The 23,673-nt window shown below is 39.7% G+C and overlaps 1 protein-coding gene across 1 annotated transcript in view; it reads left to right on the forward strand.

Moving 5' to 3' along the window:
* Positions 1-296: 296 nt before the first annotated feature.
* The window catches only part of ARHGAP24 (Rho GTPase activating protein 24), an 829,616-nt gene continuing 806,239 nt past the window's right edge, over positions 297-23,673 (forward strand). The window contains exon 1 of the mRNA XM_063458762.1: positions 297-396. Within this exon, the coding sequence (XP_063314832.1) occupies positions 312-396 (85 nt within the window). The 5' untranslated portion in view covers positions 297-311. The remainder of the gene's footprint in view (positions 397-23,673) is intronic.

A 23,673-nucleotide genomic window follows, 5' to 3' on the forward strand; every position in this document is an offset into this window, starting at 1 on the left:
GTTCGTTTTCACATTTCACGCACTTATCCAGTGAAGTGCTTGAATAGGTTTTTTTCTTGTCTTACAGGCATACAGGGGGTTTCTGGTTGGTTGATTTTGAAATATCACGATACAGTACCTTCATCCAATCTGAGACAGAGGGGAAGAAAGCAGCAGGTTTGTTTCATTATAGAGAAGCAGTTAACAGACTGGGCTCTCTGAAGTGGGCTTTTTTTTGTCCCTGACTATTCACTAACAGCAACAGTTTCCAGGCATATTCTATTTTTTTTCCCACGATTTCTATTTCAACTTGTTTCTAGTAGATGTGAAAGATGTTGACTCTTCCGACTGCGTTGAGGGAAACTCTTCTTCCAGGGCTTGTGGCTACTGCATTCAGCCAAACACACACAGGAATTAGTGAGTACTCTAAATATCTAAATTCATTATTTCTTTCGAGAGAGAGCTATATGTGTACATTATATATACACATTTATATATTTACATTTATACAAACATACTATATATATATATATATATATATAAATATATATATATATAGTATGTTTGTATAAATGTAAATATATAAATGATTATATATATATTAGATTTATAGTTGTGTGTATATATATATAGTATGTTTGTATAAATGTAACTATATAAATTATTATATATATATATTAGATTTATATTTGTGTGTATATATATATATATAGTATGTTTGTATAAATGTAAATATATAAATGATTATATATATATTAGATTTATAGTTGTGTGTATATATATATAGTATGTTTGTATAAATGTAACTATATAAATTATTATATATATATATTAGATTTATATTTGTGTGTATATATATATATATATATATATAGTATGTTTGTATAAATGTAAATATATAAATTATTATATATATATATATATTAGATTTATATTTGTGTGTATATATATATATATATATATATATATATATATATATATAGTTAAACATGCATTCATAAATAATCCTGCTTAATATGTATACATATGCATATCTGCCTATCTTTAGAGTATAATTATATATAATTCTCTATCTGCATATATAAATCTGTGTAGAATATATCCACATTGCGTGTTTTAGTTCTTTAAAATGCTGTCATTCTTTTGTTAAAACTCAGAGCATTGTGTCTAATGATACCCTCCTAGTTGTTGTCGGACTGCAACTCCCAACAATCTCTGCAAGGGTATTGGTGACAGAGAATAGTAGATCTTGTAGTGCATCAACAGGTGTGGAAGGGGCTAGAGGTTTACACATCAGGTTACAGAGTTTTCATTTTTCATGTGAAAAGCGTATAGTATGTATGTACTCCAACATTCACTAGAGCAACCTGGATCACTGTGTATGCTTGCATGTGCACTGCATGTAGTGAAGTGGTTAATTGTCTATCATCCTCAGACCTCTGACAAGCAGTCACTTAGAGCAGTGAAGCACTGCTAAATGGTTCATTTTCATATCCAAACTGGTGTGCGTTTATAATGATCAAGTGTTTTTTTTAAATGTTGATTGGTTGATAATGTCCATAAATCTATTAAATCGGCTTGCTGTATAGTGCAAGAAAGCTGTTGTCATTATATTATGGTTAAGATCTGAATTCTTTGCAAGTGACTTAAGATAAATCTAATTTTCTAAGCTGCTTAAAACACTGTTTTTTCAAGTCATTACACACATGTACTGACATTATAGTTATTTGAACAAAAATGCTCATTTTAATGTTTTAAAATTTTAATTTGTGATTTGTCATGATTTCAATGGTTATCCAGATATAGATGTTGCCTACTTGTATTTTAGAAAGAAAAATGATGTTGTGTTGTTATGTTTCTGAGATATTAAAAGCAACAACTATAACCCACTTAAAACATACTAACGTGCATATATTGAAGTCTATGAACTACCGTAATTACCGGTACATACAAGTACACCATAGGATGTGATATTTGGTACTACTTCACAGATGTGTTTTAATGTAAACAGAGCCAAATCCATACCCTGTGCTTACCTCATTTTTTCTGGAATCAGATCCAGCAGGATGCATTTCCATGGTAACTGTTTAAAGAAGTTATGCAGAGTACGCTCTGCTCATCTGACATTAGAATAGATTGCAACTATGTCATTATTTCACAGTTATATATAATATAAAAACATCTTCAGAATGAGACACTTGTTGTCCACAGATATTGTATAATGTGCATTTAACGATGTTCATTTGAATTGCTTAGAACGTATGACCTCCAATAGGTAAAGAAAGCCAACAGGTCTTTAATCAGGCAGCGTTTTGTTTCTTTTTGAGTGCTCATTTAGGCTTACAATCAGAAACCATTATTTCATGGGTAGCCAGATTTTAAGGTAGCAAACATATGTAAATGTTAATAGAAATATTGTTTATTTCACTCATTTATGTGTTATTAATCTGACAAATATAGCGCATTCTCAAACTGAGATTAGACCTCTATACTTGAACTTTACCAACGCATTATAAGAAAATGACGTAACATTTTTGTTAGTTTTTTTCTTCCATGTTTTATTAGTTTTAAGACATATAAACAATATATCTAAAACTATTCCATTACACTATCAATGAATAGCATATTGGAAACACATAATGCAATATAAAAATGAACATCAAAAATACAATCAAAATCACAATGTAAGCAACAGGATGGGGGAAATAGCTTTTAATGGGTCCCTCTTGAGAGGCCACATACAACCATCAATAAATAAGTAGAACAATAATATGTGTAATATGGCTATGATAGAGAGATTGCAAAGTGAGTGGGTCTATGTAGCTCTCTAGCACATCACACAGAATCAGTAAAATCACTGTCCAATAGAAATGCATCCCACGTACCTCGTACCCCCTGTGCCTATTTGTCTGCATTTAGTTGGAAATATACCATGATTTTATAATGCCATTTTAAAGGAATTTGATGAATTCATTCTTGCTTAGTGGGAATTTCAGTTGATTTTGATAAACTGGCTATTAAGATGGGAAGTGCAAACAATATGTATTTTGCTAGTTTGAGAGATGTCTTAGTGAAGATTTGTGGTAGCATAAAATATTAAATATCTTCTGGGAGAGGCTCAAAGACAGTGCATAGTAAAGAGGACAGTAGGCATGCCACCGTAGTCCAACAAGGTTTTCTAGTCAGGCAAGTCCACCAAGTGTAGAACATTGTATAAGACAGTCCGGCCAGCACTAAATACCAGTAGCCAAATCCATTTTTCCATATAATGGATGAAGATTTTTTTTTTTAAGTTACCCAGTGCTTAAGTTCTGAAGAGCTGTCAAATGTGCCATTTAATCAACTGTATCTTAATTTATTTTTTTTACCTTATTTATTTTGTGCTGTACATTGCATAACACATACACACATACGGTAGTGTCAATATTTCAGAAGATGTTCATAATAAACATAAAGAAAATATCAAAATATACATGTCTGAGACATTGCACTTTTTGAAATAATAAACAGGACTTCACTAAGTTAGGTGCAGATGGCGGGTGAGTATACGTGAAGAAGCTGCGAGACAAGTGTTACATATTCATCTGCCCCTAAAAACAGATGATGTGGATCATACTAGCAGAGGAGACACAGGATATTTAAGTAGGATTATAGCATAGGTGCGAGTACAGGTACATGCTTAAACATTATAGGTATAGACAATGCATGAGGCGGGTTGACCGTATTGGGCAGTTCACCTAGTAGCTCAATCGACATGGAGACTAACGGCCAACAGTACAGTTAACGTAACAAAATAAATATGGGATGGGGGGAAGAAAAAAAGTCACCATTTATGGAGTGAAACAGGGTTGTGTTGCTCTATAATGTGGATGCGGTCTGGGGTGTCCTAGTGTAAGCACTATAGTGCGCGTTCAAAGTGAGAACCAAGAACTTCACATAGTATAACAAAAAAAGATAACTACAACTTAAAACCAATGGTGGTAATAGAATAAGATTATCATACATTGAGAACATTCAACTTAAAGTAAATGCTTAAGTTTTGAGTAAGCAAGTAACAGGTGAATATGAGGAATGTAGTATATCAGTCATCTCCAGCGGTTATTGCACTGGAACCCGAGAGTTTCCAGCTCGTGGGACAAAAGGGAAGAGCATGGGTAGTCCCGTTATAGTGTACCGCTAGAGAGCCCGCGGCCCCTCACCTGTAGGCCATGCCTGCGGTTCTCAGTTGATTGGTGATCTGACCAAAAGATTTCTGCCAAAGGAGAGTGGGTCTTGAAAGGTCTTGGAAGAAGAAGAGAGTTGAGTCCTCAAAAGTCAGAGGTGTTTTATGTTTCAGCGTTGTCATGATCTTATCTTCAAATGTCAAGCATTGAAGGTTGATGGCTCAGACCATGAAGATGGTGTTTTGGCCGGGCCGGCTACCAGTAAAATAATCAGAGGGCTTAGGAGATGGGTGTTGTGGTGTACAAGAACCAACTGAGGTCTCTGATACCCGCAGCTCCGCTGTAAAGGTAAAGCCTATGTAGCATGCCCCGCCAATGTCTCGGCCCTCTGTCGCTGCCCTCTGTAGGCTGATGCAGCTGTTATGGGGAGGGTAAAGGAGTCCCAGCTCTGACTGCAGAGGGTTCACCAGAGTTTGTTTTCAGGCCTAGCGTGTTTCCAGAGTGTGTTTCCAGGTAGCGTGGTATAGGTCCTGATCTTGTGCCTCAGTTTAGGCTGGGTTGGAGTGGGAAAAAAAGTAATCAATCCATGAAGGGCACCCAGTAGAGTCAGGGAAAAAATGCCACCCAAAGAATGGGCAAAAAAGTTCAGCAACAACTACTCTTTAACTTTCTCTCCTTCTGCTCTTTTCTCAATTTCCATTTCCCCTTTGTTCGTAGGGATGCACTTCCTGCAAGAGGAAATGGAGGACAAGTTGCACACATTAGAACATGGTTGCCCATGGAGTTTCCTATTTTTTGAATCTTTCACATTTTTAACATACCATAAGTTGAGACTTAGTCCAACATTCTCTGAATCAAACTGTCTCTCTTTCTCAATATTCTCTCACAACTCTACTAGCTTCTTATTTCTGAAGGTATATATATGTACATTCTTCATATATTCAAAAATTACTCACTAGATAGTATGATATTCATCATCAAATATTCATCTATGTTTGTCTAAAATGTTTACGTTTTTTCATTCTAACTGTTCCACTACTACTTTAAAAAAAAATCAATACTGCCCCACTTGTTGAATACTGCAAAGACCCTGACAAGCCTCAGAAGTAATGACCATATATAGAGATTGATACAACTCCAAAAGTAGCTTGTTGGGCAGTATGTAGCATTCAGGTGCTACATGAAGTAAATCAATTAATTAATGAAGGATGAAACACATACAGGGTTATTCTCTAAACTGAGAATTCAAAAGGAATTAAAATAATTTAAAGTGAATTTCAAAATTAAAGTCAAAATAGCTAAAATGATAACTTCCCTAAGTCAACTATGCTTCCATTTCGGCTACTTTGGCCTTTAATTTAAAATTAACTTTGAAGTTTCACTTCAGTAAATAACCCTTTAAGAAACTGTCTTGATCTTAATTCTTATCTGTGTGAAACTACAATAAAGTCGGTCCTTATAGGGATAGAGTCATTTACAAGTGGAGAAGTGCTGGAGTAACTACAACTTTCCATGGCCAGAATAATGGTTTATTCAGGTGGCAATTGGTTGCCAAATTAATAAACTTCGGGTATGCACCATATACACATTTTGGAATTGAAAACACAAAATTACATTACAGTGACAATCTGTATGTGTGTGGGAGCAAGGAATGAGAGTTCACTTTCATGTTTTCAATGTTTTGTTTATCTTTAGAAGTTCTGTAGTTTAATAAAGTAAACATCACCCACACTCAATATGGAAAAAAGAGCAATAACTTTCTTTTGAAGCCAGAGTGCCTATGTTGTTAAAAGCCTCTTAACCCCCAATGTATCACAAAGATGCACTGTTTAATGTCTTCTCGTAGCTTGATGCTTGCTCAAGTGAGAGCCACGTACCATGCACCCCTTTCGTGCCACGAATAGACTTTTTGGTAAGTGCCTAGTATATATCTCATATTTCTCTCAAGTAAATTGATAAATGCAATGCGGAGCAAATTACACTCTCTAACATTTATACAATTCTTTACAGTTCAGAAAAATGGTGGACTCTCATTAAATATGTAGTTAAAATGAATTTGTCTGGTATTACACACTTAGCAAATTATTTGATCAGATTTTCTTCTAGAACTGCTTTGTGTATTATTATCTTGTCGATAATGTACTTTCTGTTCAATTGTTTTCAAAAGATTTTGCTAACTTTATAGACCAGCCTAATTTACCTATATGACTCTTGTATTATTGTCCGTTTAAGATCGATGGATCTCATTTTCTGGTCTCATGATATTAGCAGCAACTTGTTGATATTGAAGTCAGATTATATCTCTCTGCTCTTGAATTGGAAAATGTTTAATTTTATCATGCACTGTTATAATATTACAGCATAAACCGATGTGTATATTTGCTGTAAACAAGGATGTCGGGTCCACAAATTATTCCTGGGTACCAAAAGCCGAAAGGTGGAACTGCATTCAATCCATAAATAAAGCTTGGGTGCAACCAAACTAGGGGCCAGCTCCAAGGCCCATGAAGTAGTTTGTAGTCACTGAAGAAAAAGGTTCAGGCACTGTAAGGCCTAGATCAGCATTTTATTGAATTACAGTGTCCAGCAGCAACATTTTGACACTGGGGACTTTTTCAGGATTAAAATCAAACAAACCAAAAAGACCCCAATATCCCCTAAATTGCACATTAACATAACACACGGTCTATCGAAGATTGGCTCAAATCTGCAGCATTTGTGTGACTTAAAGGTGGCACTCTCCCTCTTCTTGGTACTTGGATAAATATGCTCAAAAGAAGACAAAGAAATATACCAATGGTGTAGTATAAACCACAGGTGGTCACAAAAAGTAATTACATATTGCAAGACTCCTCTGATTTAGAATCTCTAAAACTAGCTCCAGGGTATAGCACAAGGTACCAAATATGGAATGGTACTCCCCCTTGAAGAAGGATTGGCCAGGCAACAGAGAGGGTATTGCTGGAAGATTGTATAGTGCAACTTACCATACCAGAAAATAAAATATACCTGAAACAAGCTAAAAACTAAGAAAAAGTAAAAACAAAAAAAGAAAAATTAAATTCTTGGTTGCTTCATCTAAGTGTTGCTTCTAAGTGCGTGTGGTTGGAGATATTCTGGAGAGTTTTACAGAAGCTTCAACTGTCTAAGATTTGTGCTAAGAGTTTTCTTTTTTACTGTTACAGGTAAGATTCATCTGTAGGAAAAGGTTACTGATTGCACAAGGTTTGATTTCCTGTTAGTAATTATAAGGCATTTGATTTGATTAGTTAGCTACTTGCTATTGATTGCTGTTTAAATTAGCTATTGTTTGCAAATAGGCAGAGGCCTACCCAGGTGTTAAACATTCCTAGTGGGAGGTGATTTTAGGAGTATATAAGGGTTGTTGTCATTAGCTTGGCTAATATAGTTTGGTTGCTTCATCTAAGTGTTGCTTCTAAGTGTGTGGTTGGAGATATTCTGGAAAGAAACTGGAGGTAATCTGAGGTATTCAGGAGGATAAATTAAAAGTTAAGATTTGTTTGATTTAAATTATTTGCCTTATTGGAATGGCAGACTTAGTTCAGTGTAATAGTTGCTATGCATTTGTTTCACGTTCCACTTTTTGGAGGTTTGGTTGTTGTCTAATCTGTAGACAGTTCTCTATCTTGCGGCAGGAGATTGTATTTTTGAAGTCTGAGATTTGTAAATTATTTGGTAAACAAACTCAGGCTGGAACTGCTACAAAGCCACTGCCGCAGAGACATACTAGGAATGGCAGATGGATTACTGTAGGATCTGGTAGACTTAGAGTTGTGGATAAAAGGCGTATTGCACAGTCTTTTGCTCTACATAATTCATTTTCTGCACTTTCAGAGTGTAATGGTGTTATGGAGACAGGCACTGAGGGTAGTGGTGTTGTGGAGAGAGGCACTGAGACTAGGGGTGTTGTGGAGAGAGGCTTAGAGACTATGGTGAGGCCCAATAGAAAGCAGTTGTTGTTGGGGGATTCCATCATAAGAGGTGTGGAGATGGACAATGGTGGCCTTGTGAGGTGTCTTCCCGGAGCTACTGCTCACAGAGACAGGAGACGTATCTGTAATATTGTTAAGCGAGCAAAGCAGGTAGGGGAATTGGATGTACTTGTCCATCTAGGGACAAATGACTTGGCTTGCAATGAGGTTTCAGAGGTTAAGGACATTTTTAGTGTTTTTGCCAATGATATACGGCAGGTTGCTTCCACACTGTCATTCTCTGAAGTTCTGCCTGTGCATAACACTCAGAACGACAGGCGGATGCGTATTAGGGACTTTAACTTGTGGCTTGGTGAATGGTGTCGGGAGCAAGGATTTGGCTTTATTTCTCATGGTAGCTCTGTTTGGAATGGAAATAAACTGTTCAAAAAAGATGGTTTGCATTTTTCTCAAAAGGGAACAAATTTTCTCAGTGAGCAGTTCAGAGGTTTTGCTAGGATATATTTAAACTAGGGGGGGGGGGCAAAAGGGTGATAAAACACCAGGAAAATGGGAGGTATTTTATTTTTGTTTGTTTTTATGTTTTTGTTTTACGAGTCAAGAGATCTGTCTAGTCACATGGGCTGTATCTCCTGTCCAATCAAGAAAAATATGATTAGTGGTCAGAGGGCCATCAGTCAAATCTGATGTTATTCACAGATTAAGTGATAACTGACAAATAGGGGGGAAATAGGAGGACAGGAAAAACAGTCCATACTTCTAAGCAGGATTTTTCCTTTGAATGCCACTACTGAGTGAGTAAGACCAGCAGTGATATCTTTTTTTCCTCTTGATGTGCCTGAGTGGGAGTGGGAGATTGCCTGGGTAATTCTAATATGAAACTAGGTTTAGCTTTCTGCTGTAACTACCTAGCTAGTGCCAGGGCTACTTGAAACAAGTTTGAGTGGGAAAAAAGAGGTTGACATGTTCTCATCGATCCTGGTGTGAGACTAAGTTACTGTAACGGATTACCAGGCACCCACTGACTGGGTACCTCCATTGATGGATGCTCCGAGTGCTTCCCGAGGACTCCAAGCACTCCGCCAGACACCATAACCACTGTAGACTCCCACGAACCACCGCAGCTTAGTTGGGGGCTCGCTGTCTTCCACCCACTCTGGACCCAAGACCAGGGTTTAGCTTCAAGTGGGTAGACATCTCTTAACTCCAGAGAGCAGGAACCAGGAACAAGAACAAGCTCTTACAAGAGCTTGCTCTGGGGAGTATTGTGATATAGCAATCCCCAGAGTGTAGGCAATTCTCCAATCCCCCAAACATGAGCCGAAACTTCATGAAGGTACAAGATGATCTGTTTTATCAGCACCAAAGGGCTTTCTTTTATGCAAGTTTTTACACACAGTTCCCACCCACATGGTCTTGTGGAACAGCCAATCAACAACGTACAATACAGTTAAACACTCCTATTCATTCAGGCAAAATCCTCCCCTCTGCCTGTGATTTAATTACTGAACACAATGGGCTAACGTAATTATCACAGGCAGGAAAATACACAGTTTTACACAATATTCATAACTTTGAAAGTATACATAACATTCACATAAATACTTACATATTCAGAATCAGCATACTCAAAATACAAACATATGTCAAAATCATACAAATTGACCCAGTGGTTCAAAAGATAAATGGACGTCCTATTTGACCGACTGCAAGCATGGCTTGGGTGTGGTAAGCCAATTATCTCCAGCATACAGAAAACATCTCTATTCACAACAACAGCAAAAATATCATACTGAACAGAACCCCCACATTCAACCTACCCCAGATAGCTTGGATCTGAGCGCCCAATATAGGTGAACAGTGCTCAGATCCCACGAACACAGTCCAATCGCCATGGGGTTAAAGTTTAGCATGGGCTGATGAGAAGTTGAGGAGGGACAAAGCAGCTAGTTTAATCTGGTCTGGCAGTGTCCCTGGGACAACACCCTGCTGGAGAACAATGGACAGGAAACGAGGGAGGGGGAGAGACACACCTTCCCATGGATTCAAAGGGCAGAAAAAGTGTCCCAAATAATGTTTGTAAAGGGCCATACAACCCAGGGCCATAGTCATGAGGCAGGAGGCTGGCAATCAGGCTCCTCCAACAGTCAGGAGGAAAAGGCAGTTTGGCACATAACAATCCAGTGACAAAAGGCAGTTTGTCACAGTTACTAATATACATTTGTAGAAAAAAAAATCCTCTTGTCTAGATAGTCCTGCATTGGCACTCACACAAACTGAGTGGTATAGATAACTTTTTTTCAATAATCCTAGTGTGACATTGTTGTTTACAGTTAGTGCAGAATGGCACTGCTATCCACTATCACTTAACACAACCTTGGAATCACCAATTCACACTTTGACAGTGTTTTTTCATTTGATTATGTGTCTGAAATAGGAAAAACACATTTTAAAATTTTCATTTTTTTTCTGTGTGTTCAGTGCAATGTGTGTCGTGTAAGTAAGAACACTGTGCAATGTTTCTTAAAATCAAACGCAATAACGTTACAACAGTAAGTCCACCAAGCACCAACCCATTTTGCAAATACTTATATTTGCTGAATATAATTCTATAGTCACCAGAACAATTACAGCTTAATCTTTGCATAGAGCCTGTCCCTGCAGGCTTTTTAACCCCTTAAGGAGGGAGCCAATTGTACAAGTTGTTATCAAAATGTAAACAAAACCTGAAATTTGCACAATATGTCTGTTCAACTGTAATTATCCTGTTTCATATTAAGTACACTGACACTTATTATATATCATTTTATTCAGGAAAAACAGGATTTTCATTTAACATCAAATATTTAGCTTTGCAACATAATTTAATATGAATAAAATATAAAAAAAAATGTGATAAATTAAAAAAGTACACATATTTGTATTCAGCGATGTCTCACGAGTAAAACAGAACCCCCCATGTACAGGTTTTATTGTGTTTTGGAAATATAGCCCATCACATTTTTCAGTTTATATACATTGAATTTTGCTAGACTAGTTATGTTGCATCTGAGACCGTGTGGTAGCCCAGGAATGAGAATTACCCCCATGATGGCATACCATTTGCAAAAGTAGACAACTCAAGGTATTACAAATGGGGCATGTACAGGCTTTTTTAGTAGCCACTTAGTCACAAACACTGGCCAAAGCCAACATTCATATTTGTTTGTGTGTGAAAAATGCAAAAACTAGTTTGAACGCTACATCTGGAGTGCCAATGGTAATCTCATTATTGGAAGTTTCTAATTGACTTGCAATATAATTTCCAGGTATCACAATACCAATATGTTTCCTGAAGATCATCTCATATGGATAATTATGAGTTGTAAATATGTGTTGCTATGTTTCTATTTCAGTCTTTGTTCCTACGCGTGTATAGGAGGAATGCAGCTAAAATTACAGCGATACATATTCAGTCTGAGGCATTGTCTCTGTTGTCTGACTACATCCTGAAAGCCCTAGAACAAATGATGGGTTTCCACATATTTTAATAACACACTTATATTCCTTAATCCCAGAAAGGAGATAGTCATATTGCATGCTAGGTGCACTAAGCGTTAATTCAAAAGAGATACATTTACAGTCTATGTAAATCATGTTGGTTCCCACTTGAATATTCTTGATTTTTTTTCTACCTCCATTTCTCCTCTATTAACACATATATGAAGCAGTTGATTGAAAGACACAATGCATCTCTTCCTCAAGATTTTCTTTAAAGGGAAACTCCAGTGCCAGAAAAACGATCCGTTTTTCTGGCACTGGAGGGCCCCTCTCCCTCCCACCCACCAATCCCCGGTTACTGAAGGGGTGAAAACCCCTTCAGTCACTTACCTGGGACAGCGGCGATGTCCCTCGCCGCTGTCTCCGCCTCCGCGACGCTCCTCCTAGTGATTACGTCGGCCGGTGGGCGAGACTAATCTCGCTCACCGGCCGAGGAGACCTAATGCGCATGCGCGGAAATGCCGCGCATGCGCATTACGTCTCCCCATAGGAAAGCATTGAAAAATAATTTCAATGCTTTCCTATGGGGAATAGAGCGACGCTGGAGGTCCTCACACAGCGTGAGGACGTCCAGCGACGCTCTAGCACAGGAAACCTGTGCTAGAAACAAGGAAGTGACCTCTAGTGGCTGTCTAATAGACAGCCACTAGAGGTGGAGTTAACCCTGCAATGTAAATATTGCAGTTTATGAAAAACTGCAATAATTACAGTTGCAGGGTTAAGGGTAGTGGGAGTTGGCACCCAGACCACTCCAATGAGCAGAAGTGGTCTGGGTGCCTGGAGTGTCCCTTTAAGATTGGTCTTTGAATAATCAGATGCTCTTCCTAGTTCTTTAAGAATTTTCATTTTTCATCTGCTCTATATAATGACTTTGACACTGTAATTCAGAAATTGAATACTATTGTGACGAATGTAAGTTGATAATCTTTGTAGTGTAATATTGCAAACTAGTATCAGGTCAGCTTCTACCAAAATTCATTGATTTAATTACACAAAATAAAGAACACACTACTTTGTTTCTTGTTTCATTTTATGTGTGATTTTTAAAACATTATACAGGGTGGGCCAAAATTCAGAGAAGGATTTGACAGGTAAATAACTTATTTGTTAGTAGTTCAATTTTTTTGTAGCATGTATATATTATAAATGAGTCTTGGGAGATTCAAGATTCATGGGTAATTTAACAAAGGAACAACAAATTAACCAGAGAAAATAATGAATGTATTCATCAACTCATCATGTCTGATGAAGCTCATTTTCTTTTAAATTGCTTTGTCAATAAGCAATACTGTAGTTTCTAGGGTACAGAAAATCCATAGAGAATTTATCAGCACCAGTTCCACCCCACCAAATGCATCGTCTAGCATAGTCTGCGGATCGTACTCCCATACAGTCCTCTTTTCTGTGTTTAGCTGCCCTCTCCAGGACTGTCAGTCTGCGGCAGTGTTGCTCCTGAGCTGCTGTCTCTTCTTGTGATTCAACCTTCAAGCTGAAAATGCAGAGAAATACCTCAGCACCATCAGCGGAGGTTAGAGTTAGTGATTCTTCACTGTTCGGGAAAACCAACAATTCTCTGAGTCCCCATCAGTTTTTAAAAGACTGGTCTCACAGCCTCTTATTGATTGGAGCCAGCCTTCTATTTTACGTGAAAATGGAGAATGGCAGATTACTGCACAGCATGATGGAATGTCCCTCAAACTTCACTGTACTCCATTCCCTACAGCAGTAGAGTATGGCCATTCTTGTCGTTATATCTATTCTGACAGCGATAATGTCTCTAGGTGTTACTGCTGGGGCTGTAGCCTACTTGCGCACATTAAACATCGATGTTATATATGGACGTCAGAACTCCCCTTGGTGCCCATAAAGGTGATGAGTTTCTGCAGAAATGGAAGCAGGTCTTCCCTGCCTACCTTTTCAGGTATTCTTCTTATGCGTATATTGCAGCGCCAGGTTTCTAATTAGACCATTGATTGTTTCAGCAGATGGACCTGGTTAATGATTCCCTCCAGCTGACTTTTGGTCTCTCTAAGTTGTTGGTCTCATGAGGCCTCCCTCCCCTCCACTGATTGTACCTTCTTGTGGAGATCACGTATCTCGGTCTGTGTTTTTAGGAGGCTCGCTTTCCAGATTTGCCAAACGTCAAGGAGCAGCCTTTGGAAGTCTTCCTTTTTTGGAGGGAGAGGCGTCATCATCTAATTCGGAGGAATGATACACTCCACATGGGCAGGAAGAAGTAGGAGACTCTTTGTCCTCATTAGAATTCTGATAGAGCCTAATATCGAGCAGTTTGGTCACTCCTGGACGTGGATGCCGATTCTGCTGGCGCCCTATAGTTTCAACTAGTCGGTGGCGTGAAAAAGTTGTCTCAAGACCAACTTTTTCAGTGCAATAGGGCTCTTATTTGCGAGGCCATATGGGAGCCTTACTAAGCCACGCGTCTGGTCAGTTTCTCAGTTGACCACACATCCATTTTTATGCTATTGATCCAAAAGAAGATAATGAAACAATTTAAAGTGAATTATACCACACACATTTGGTCACATCATCAATACTAGTAGACTTGTTCACGGCAGAAATATTTAGTTTGATCAAAGAATGTATGTCGGTGGCTTGAACCAAATGTCACCCATATAAACTAATAAGGAAAGCAATTCCGACAAAACATAAGGGTAAATTTTTTTTTAGATCTTATCTTTCTTTAGTAAAAGACCTTTAAAGACCGTGCAAGCTGTTTCCTCCAACATATGTATATATTTAAAAGTGTTTTTATATATATATATATATATATATATATTTGCCCATAATAGTACCAGCCCTCTGATTCTTAGAAAAATGTACCTTTTTTATTGTAGCATATATATAGTAAAGCAGTTAACGTTTTAGTCCTGGACAGGGAATGACAGGGAGTGCTGAAACTATTATGGACTACTATGTGAAGTGTTGCACCGGGCCCAACGCTGTATTTACCTGCATTTACGGTGAGGCTAACAAGGCCTTGGGTGGCATTTTCTAGGGGGCAGCAAAAAAAAAAGCCCTGGTAAATGCCTTTTTGTACTTGTTTTAAGGGGCCCAAGAGCTGGCTGACTGGCCACCTTTGGGTTTACCTGGCCAGTTCTGCCCAGCAAGGGAGAGCTAATGTGTGAGCTCTTCCTGCTCAGCTCCCTAGCGCGCCCTGCAGTAATTCCGGGAGCCGAAATATGACGTCACTCCGGCTCCCAGCATTGCTCTGCGGCGTGTGAGGGAGCAGAGCAAGAAGAGCTCAGCTCCCTCGCTGCCTGCTTTGCGTGCCCATCTTCCTGCACATCCGCCCACCCTCCTGCCTACCTGCCTGTCTTCCCAGCAGTCTCAATATCCCGGTCATCAGCCAGCCCAGCAGGCACACTGGACCATAGGTGAAATATCTACCCTGCTCTCCCAAAGGTAGGGAGGTTGGGTGGATATAAATTGAAATTTAAAAAAACAAACAATAATCTGTGAGTGTTGGGGGAGAGTATGTGTGTGCCTGTCAGTCATTCAATGTGTGTTTGTGTGTGGGTGTGGGTATTTGTGTGTGTCTGTCAGTGTGTATGTCTCTCAATGAGTGTGTGTGTGTATGTCTGCCAGTGTGTGTGTCTGTCAGTGAATGTGTGTATGTATAACTGTCAGTGTGTCTGTGAGTGAGTGTGTGTGTGTATGTCAGTAAATGTGTGTGTGTGTGTGTGTGTCTGTGTATAGATGTCAGTGTGTCTGTGAGTAAATGTGTGTGTGTCTGTCAGTGAATGTGTGTGTCTGTCAGTGTGTGTATGTGAGTGGGTGTGTGTCTGTCAGTGAATGTGGGTGTGTGTCTGGGAGTGTGGGTGTGAGTATGTCTGTCAATGTGTGTCTGTAAGTGAGCGTGTGTGTCAGCCAGTGAATGTGTGTATGTCTGTCAGTGTGTGTGTGAGTTAGTGTGTGTGTCTGTCAGTGAATGTGGGTGTGTGTGTGTGTGTGTGTGTCTGTGAGTGAGTCAGTGTGTCTGTGAGTGAGTAATTGTGTGTATCTATCAGATTGTATCAAATCAGTGAGCGTGTGTGTCTGTCAGTGAATATGTGTGTGTAAGTGATTGTGTGTGTCTGTCAGTGTGTGTCTGTGAGTGAGTGTATGTGGGTATATGTCAGTCAAAGTGTTTGTTGGTCTTTAACAGGAAGCGGTTTGGAATTGACAGGAAGGGGCACATTTAAATTAGGGGGAGCCTAAATTCCGTTATGCCTAGGGCAGCACAGATCCAAAATACACCACTGACCGGGCATATACTGCTACAGTAAAGTTGGTGTTAAAGACGGATATATTTGTGTTTGTATATAGATAGATAGTAGAAATGGCAGCACTCATGGTCTTCAATAAAATTCTTCTTTATGTGCAAGATTAAATCATGGGATCAGCGTTTCAGTCCTTGTATAGGACTTTCATCAGGAGCAATATAAAGCACCCGGCAAGTATATATAACAGTATAGCCTGTGTGCAAGTATTTTTCCTAGTATCTATATATATATCGCAAATCTTTATTTACTGATGGTAATTCCAGTTTAAATTTAGGTGACTGTATTCTGACCAAATTCCGACTGAATACAATAGCATTTTACCATTTAAATTGTGCTAATACTTGGTCAACATTCAGGATTTTTGAACCTTTGCTTTCCTTCGAGCATTTGGTCTCAAATTCTAAGCGTTCAATCCAGCTAATCCCTATTTTATTTCAATAAGTTTTACTTATTTATTATTTATTTAATTTGTGTTTACTTATGTATTTGCTTTAGTGGCTGTCCCCCAATCACCAATCATGGGTTTCTTCGGTTCCACAGTATCACAAAGAACCAAACCAGTTCACCAATTGTTTGGTTTGGTTGCTTCTTGATTTGGTACATAATAAGTCTACATAATAGTGTCCCAGCACTGTTCTACATACGCCTGGACTGTCTAGAGGAGAAGTTGATGTATTCAGATACATAACTGTTAGCATGACGTTCACAATATGTGGGGTACTAAACTAGATAGGTACAGGGACACTATAGCGTTAGGAATACTGATTTACATTCCTAATTCTATTGTGTTCATTAAACTAAATTGATTTTTAAAAATGTGTTATTAAACATATGGTATATTTTTTCAACAGACATCCACTTTAAAATAATTCATTTTCTAATTCAGTCAAATAAATGTCATACATAATGAAAATAAATGTATAACTTAGATGTTAAAAAAGGGAATGCATTAATAACATATAAACTTAGGATTCAATTGGAATTTGGTGTATACATTGCTGTTTAGGGATGCAAAAAAACAAAAAAAAACAATATACTATATTTATTCATTTATTGTTTACTATAATTTGCTATTGCAGACTGCAAAGAATTCCAGTAGTGTACTCTAAAGGGGTAGGTCAAAGGGGTGGGTCAATGTGTCAGACTGTTTTGTTCCTTTTTTTATATATATTTTTTAATTTTATTTTTTTAATTCTTTATTTTTGTTGTGCAGGTGCTTACAGAGCATAGTCATGCGCCACAACAGCGTACATTTACATCCGAACATAGATAGGTTAGACAGTGGCATGGAAAAATTTTTGTTTTAAAGACATAGTAGGCTAGGCAGATATGTCGAAACGCTAATAATCTATTAAGGAACGAGCAATCTTGCAGCGTCCTGTCTTCGTTGGTCCTCAGAATTGCACATAAGAAAGAAAACAGTGAAATTCATAACTGTATCAGGCTAAGCTATAAGTACTAAAACTAACATCTTCCGAATTAGGACCAATAAATCCCGGGAAGATAAAAAGTGATGACTCGTCGCTGATAAAGCCACTGGGCCCGGCACCCCTGCTAGATCACTGTACCACACTAGTTGCACATATAAAGCGGAAAGAGTAAAGAAAAACAAATTAAAACAAGATAATCTTTAAGCATTGGCATAGGCGATAGCCACTCTATACTTTGCAGAGAGATCTAGTATGTGATATCTGCTGATGACAGGTAGGTGGGACAAAAGGCCAGAGGCCAGAGTCAGCCAACTCCCTGAAGTGGCAGGGCTGATTTGCAACTAGGGTTTTTATCACAAAACTTAATATAAACCAGATGATAGACAGAGATAAACATTAAATGTGTCTAAACTAGGATTAGGCTCAGGCAATTAATCAGTGGTATCAGTGGCGTACACATGACCCATGGGGCCCCGGTGCGAAAATTGATCCGTGGGCCCCCCCCCCCCTCGCGCTTACTCTGCGCGGGCCGGGGCAGCAACACATGGCGGCGGGCACCTGATCGCAGGGGTTGCGACCGCGGTATGTACGCCACTGCATGCAGATGCACACTCTCTTAAAGGACCACTACAGACACCCAGATCACATCAGCTCAATGAAGTGGTCTGGGTGTCAAGTCCCTCTAGTTTTAACCCTGCAGCTGAAAGCATAGCAGTTTCAGAGAAACTGTTATGTTTCACTGAGGGTTAATCCAGCCTCTAGTGGCTGTCTCACTGACAGCCGCTAGAGGCGCTTCCGCCATTTTAAGACACTGAACGTCCATAGGAAAGCATTGAGTAATGCTTTCCTATGGGCGGTTTGAATGCGTGCGCGGCTCTTGCCGTGCATGCGCATTCGGAGCTGAGAGGCGGAGGGATCCCCAGCGCCATGGGAGTCCGGCACTGGAGAAAGGTAAGTGCTGAAGACACACACACACTCTCACGAACAAATGCATACACACTAGCTAACAGACACACACATTTACTGACAAAGACACACTCAGCGGCAGACATACATACACACTCACTTATAAAACATACACTCTCACTGACAAACACACACTCACTAACAGACATCAAACAGACTCACTAACACACACACAAACACACTCAGTAACAGACACACACAGTAACACACTCACTGACACTCACTAGCACACACTCTAACACAAACACTCACACTAACACACACACACACACTAACGCTCACACACACTAACACACACACACACACACTAACACTCACTCACACACACCCACTAACACTCACTCACACACACACTAACACACACACACACTAACACTCACACACACTAACACTAACACACACTCACACACTAACACTCACACCCTTACACTTACACTTACACATGTTTTTTTTTTTTATTTAATCCCCCCAGCCTCCTTACCTTTTGGAGTGCTGAGGGGATTCCCTGGGGTCCAGTGGTGCTGCTGGGCTCCTGGGGGGGGCGGTCACCCGGCAGGCTGGCTGGTCCTGCGGGCGTGCGAGGGAGCACTCTCCCCTGAGTGCTTCCTCTTCAGCTCCCTCGCGCGCCGCGTACTGATACCGGCGCCAGAAGATGACGTCATCTTCCGGCTCCGGTATCAGTGCGGTGCGCGAGGGAGCTGAAGAGGAAGCAGTCAGGGGAGAGTGCTCCCTCGTGCACCATCCGGCCGCGGGTGTAAGCAGGGCCAGCCTCGGGGGGCCCGGAGGTGGCCGGCTCCTGGGCCCCCCAGGAGAAGAGGCTGGCCCAGAGCGTACATACCGGGTCGCAGGGGCGGCCGGGCCCCCTGGTGGGCCGGGCCCGGTCGCAGCCGCGACCCCTGCGACCCTGGTATGTACGCCACTGAGTGGTATGGACATCAGTGCGCTATGTTTAACGTGGTAGTTTTGGGTATAGCTTCCTGGGTGAGGGGCCCCATACGGAATAATGCACTCAGTCAATTCCTCTTCGTGAGGCCGACTTCGTTCTTGAGCCAGGTGGTGCTGGTGGGAACTGCTTCCAGGTAGCCCAAAGAGTCTGCTTGCAGGATCTCAGTATGGGTGGCAGTGTGTGGATAAAAGCGTGCCCCAGAGCAGTCCCCTGTACCTTAAGGAGGTTGTAGCGAGGCAGGGAACGTCCCAGGCGCTTCATAGTGCTGTTCTTGGCTCGTGATGCAAGTCCCTTTTTCCCTGCACGCATGCCACTTCCAGCCCGGGTCGCCCCCGTAGCCGGTGCCCTGACTCCTTTGATCTTCTTTCTTGTGAAGCAATCGCATGTTCGTGGAGTCTTCTGGCGTCGACATGCTACTTGGACATGTGGCTGGCTGGCTGTGTGAGCGTAGCTCCACGTGGGCTCTCAGCCCAGGTGAGGAACTGTGAGCTGGAGCGGCTGCAGGAGTTGACCGTCGGTGGGATGGGAAGGCAGGTTTGAGTTGGTGCCCTGCTCGGGTGAGTGAGGGAGCTGGGCAGCTGTGCGGATGCTTGATGGGAGTAGGTGAGTGATGCTCGCTTTGTAGGTGTGGGTGGCCATGGTGAGGCAGGTTGATGTAGCTTACCCACCAGCTTCCTCCAGAATGCCTCAAAGTGGTTATCAATTCGTGCGAGGATATCTTGTGAGGTGTCGCTGGGGTTGTCGGCACATGTTGTGCCCGCCATCTTAGGAAGGTCTCCATTTGCTGTCATTGGCGGTATCCCCCTTCTCATCATGCCCGGGGTCGCCATCCTAGGGTGGACCGGGATCACCCCCGCTGGTCCAAGGGGGGGATAACAGGGCTTGCTTGTGCGGTAAGCAGCTTCAGGGTGCCTCCAGGACAGGGGAGCGGCCGCCTCCCCCGCCCTATGCATACCAGGCCGCAATGTCGGTCGTGATTTCATCTGGCCCCAATCGAGTTGCATAAGATCCCATCGTGTGCCCTCCAGTGTGGGTGGCAAGTGGGTGTCTGGAAATGCTGTGTGTGTCGCTTGAGTGAGCTGAGTTTTGCTTGTTTTGTCAAGATTTTGTGGGAGCTCGTGGAAAACACGACTCTCTGCCATGATGGTCAGGCCCCGCCCCCTGTTTTGTTCATTTTAGGATGTTGAGTGGGGATTTTTGGGTTAACTATTGGTCTACATTTCTTAAGAAATCAAAACACAAATTAGCTTGTGTAAAAATGTTGCTAGGATTATTACAATAATTGACAAGGCATAATGGCATTTTATAAGAACGTAGGGCAAAATAGATTACACTGATCATTTCGACTCCTTCTACATAACATTTTATCCCAAGACATATCAACAGACTGAAAAGCGGTTTTAAATCATAGAATGTATTTAATTATCACCTAAGGGCTGATAGAAATCCAAGGTCTATAATAATAAGACTTCCTATTGTACTATTTTCCTCTAAACGAACAATTTCAATAATTTCTGTAGCGTGTATTTTACATAACCATTATTGTTTATGAGATATTTTATTGTGTTCTACAGTAAAGTCATTAAAATATTGGTCAATGTTAAAAAAAAAAAAAGTTTCTTAAAACAACTTCAAACACACTCTGTAAAACATATAATCAGGTTCGTACTAAAAAACACAACAAGGATTCAGAGAGAGAAAAAAAAAAGCAAATTGGCATTGCAAATTTTCATCCTGTCCATGTTCTTTCTTTGAATAGAAGATTAATGGAACACTATATCTTTATTAATACATATATGTATACCTAATGCCATAGTGCTCTAGTCACTGTTTAAGTGATTGCCCCCACTTCAAGAGTTTTAACACATGTGCTTTTCTTCCTCATAGCACGAGTCTCCACCAGGAAGCAATATCTCTTTGGCTGAGATCATTGAGATAATGTATTGAGCCAATCCAATGTTTTCTTGTGCAGCAAATTCTGTGCTAATTAGTTGGTCTGTTTGGGACCATCTGATTGAAATAATGGAGTTAACTCCACTATGACAATCCAGTATGACAGCCCCATGGGCAGGTTACCCCTGCAAAGAAAACATTGTCTTTCCTGTAGAACAGCACTTGTTTCCACCTGCAAGGTTAAAATGGGGGGCACACGCACATTGCACCCATACCACTTCATTGCAACAAATTGGTCTGGGTGTCTTGTGGGGATATTTATGGGGTCGATAAATATTAAAATAATATTTTCATAAAAATTATCAAAAATTAATGTAATACTTTTTATTATATAAAAATGTTAAATTGAAAATTACCCACTGTTTAATTCTCTTAGATCCCAGAGAACGTTCATTATGAGGATTTTTATTCCACACAGTAAATCACAATTCTTAATGAAAATATAATTTATTGTGACAATAATAATAATAATAATAATAATAATAATAATAATAATAATAATAATATGCGTGACAATCAGTGAATATCTAGTATAACATAGGTATACAAAGTATGACAATGGTTTAAACACAATACAGCGGCTAAAAAGTAATCAACTGTCAAGACTTAGCAAGATTTATGAGAGGGTGCTGCACAAACACAGAGAGCAAAACTTCACAAGACACAGAATTCCACAGAACACACAGCACAGCAAGAAGGCATAAAAGCTTGGCTAACAGTAACCATTTCAAAGTTGGCTAGAATCCTCCTAGGGATATAATATCCTATTCTCATGCAATTTTCAATTAAAATAATGTTCATATCAGACGAATAATCATTCCTGGAACCATCCAATAAGAAAGATCTACCAGATTTTACACTAGCCGAATTTTAATTGTATTGGAGGTGTGCATGTAATAGAAAAGTGGTGTTGTTTAGAAAGTAATAGGTGTCCAGGAAATTGTTTCTTAAGTTGTTTCAAGAGAGTTTGAATGAGTTTGAAGAGAGTTTGAATGTCAGATTTGAGTGTCAGTCCCAGAGTGTCTCCTTAATGTGTGTCCTCAATCTGTCCTGGATCTCTGTCTTGAATGTCTGTCCTAAATCTCCTTTGTTCTTACTTTTTAAAAGGCCAAACTTTCTGCAAGTCATTAGTTGATTGGCCAGTAGGGAACTGTAGGTGTGTCCACCTTTATCTAGTATTATCTAGTTTTTGGTCAGTAGATGGCGCAATTACATCACCAAAATTTCTTGTCCTGGAAAGGGTTAACTCATTTTGATGATGATTCTTCCGTCATTTTGGCTTATCTATAATGACTGTATAACTCAAATTTGCTGTCAGATTAAAAGGATTTTCCTAGTCTTTGTGGAGGCGATTTCGACCGTAATTTAAAATTGACACCTCCTAACCTTAATTTCACCCTATTTCTTACAATGGGGTCTTGTAAGATTTAGAAAGTAAAATGAGTTACTACGTGTTGTCTATCACTGGTGTCTGGCCTTCTGTGAAGCTGTGAGACATTATTTTGCTATTCCATCAACATTTATTAAATAATATGATATTTCTTTGTGAATATTTATCCATGAATGGTCTATATTATTAACACAATACTGATTATATGTAATTAATATAATAGTAAAATAAGTGTATAGTGTATAGGGGTATATATAATAATTATGTATACATTTGTCCCTCTGGGTTGTATTCCATCCCCATCCTTGCTGTGAGACTTATTGCCTTGTTTACATAACGCATTCCTTAGCTCAGACTGAATGGCTGGAGTTACAGAAAGCAAGAAATGATGTGTCTTTCTTAGCCTGAAGATACCAAAATGGAGTCAGCTTTGTTTTAAGTGTGATTGGCCGTAGACACTTTTAATTTCTATTTTAGCACAAAATGTCTGCCGATATAAATATACTGACAGTCTATAGTTTTCCATTTAATCTTGATATTGTCTCTGGCTTAGAAAGCAGTATCTATAACTCTTCCAGAGATAACTTTTCTTTTTACTGGCCCTTTTGATCAGTTTACTGGTCCATATAGCTACATACCTCCTCAGTTGAGTTATTGGTCAAGATGAATGCCTAATTCTCCTTACTATAGCACTGGGCTTGTTTATAGTGTAGATATAAAAGAGTCCATAGCCAAGAAAAACCTGGTCAGATGTGTCTAGAAATCTAGTAATTGTATATCAACTAAACAACATCTCAATAAAGAAGAAAGGGGAAAAAATGGAATAGGTAGAGAAATGGGAGTAAAAAAAATAAATAAAAATGAGACAGCGCTAGGTAACTAAAAAGCAGCAACCTATTAAAAGGGGATCCCTCAAACCCTTTAGAGCTAGATAAGTAAAAAATAATAAAAAGGCTGCGCTTACGATAAAAGCAGACACAGTGTAAAGTCCAAAGGGAGGAAAAAGTCCAACTGGTGTGTCCTTACAGGAGGTCTTTGCTGGTGGTGTCCTCTACCAATGTAGTAGTTCC

The sequence above is a fragment of the Pelobates fuscus genome, chromosome 6 (assembly GCF_036172605.1).
Source record: "Pelobates fuscus isolate aPelFus1 chromosome 6, aPelFus1.pri, whole genome shotgun sequence".
In the NCBI taxonomy this organism is placed as follows: Eukaryota; Metazoa; Chordata; class Amphibia; order Anura; family Pelobatidae; genus Pelobates; species Pelobates fuscus.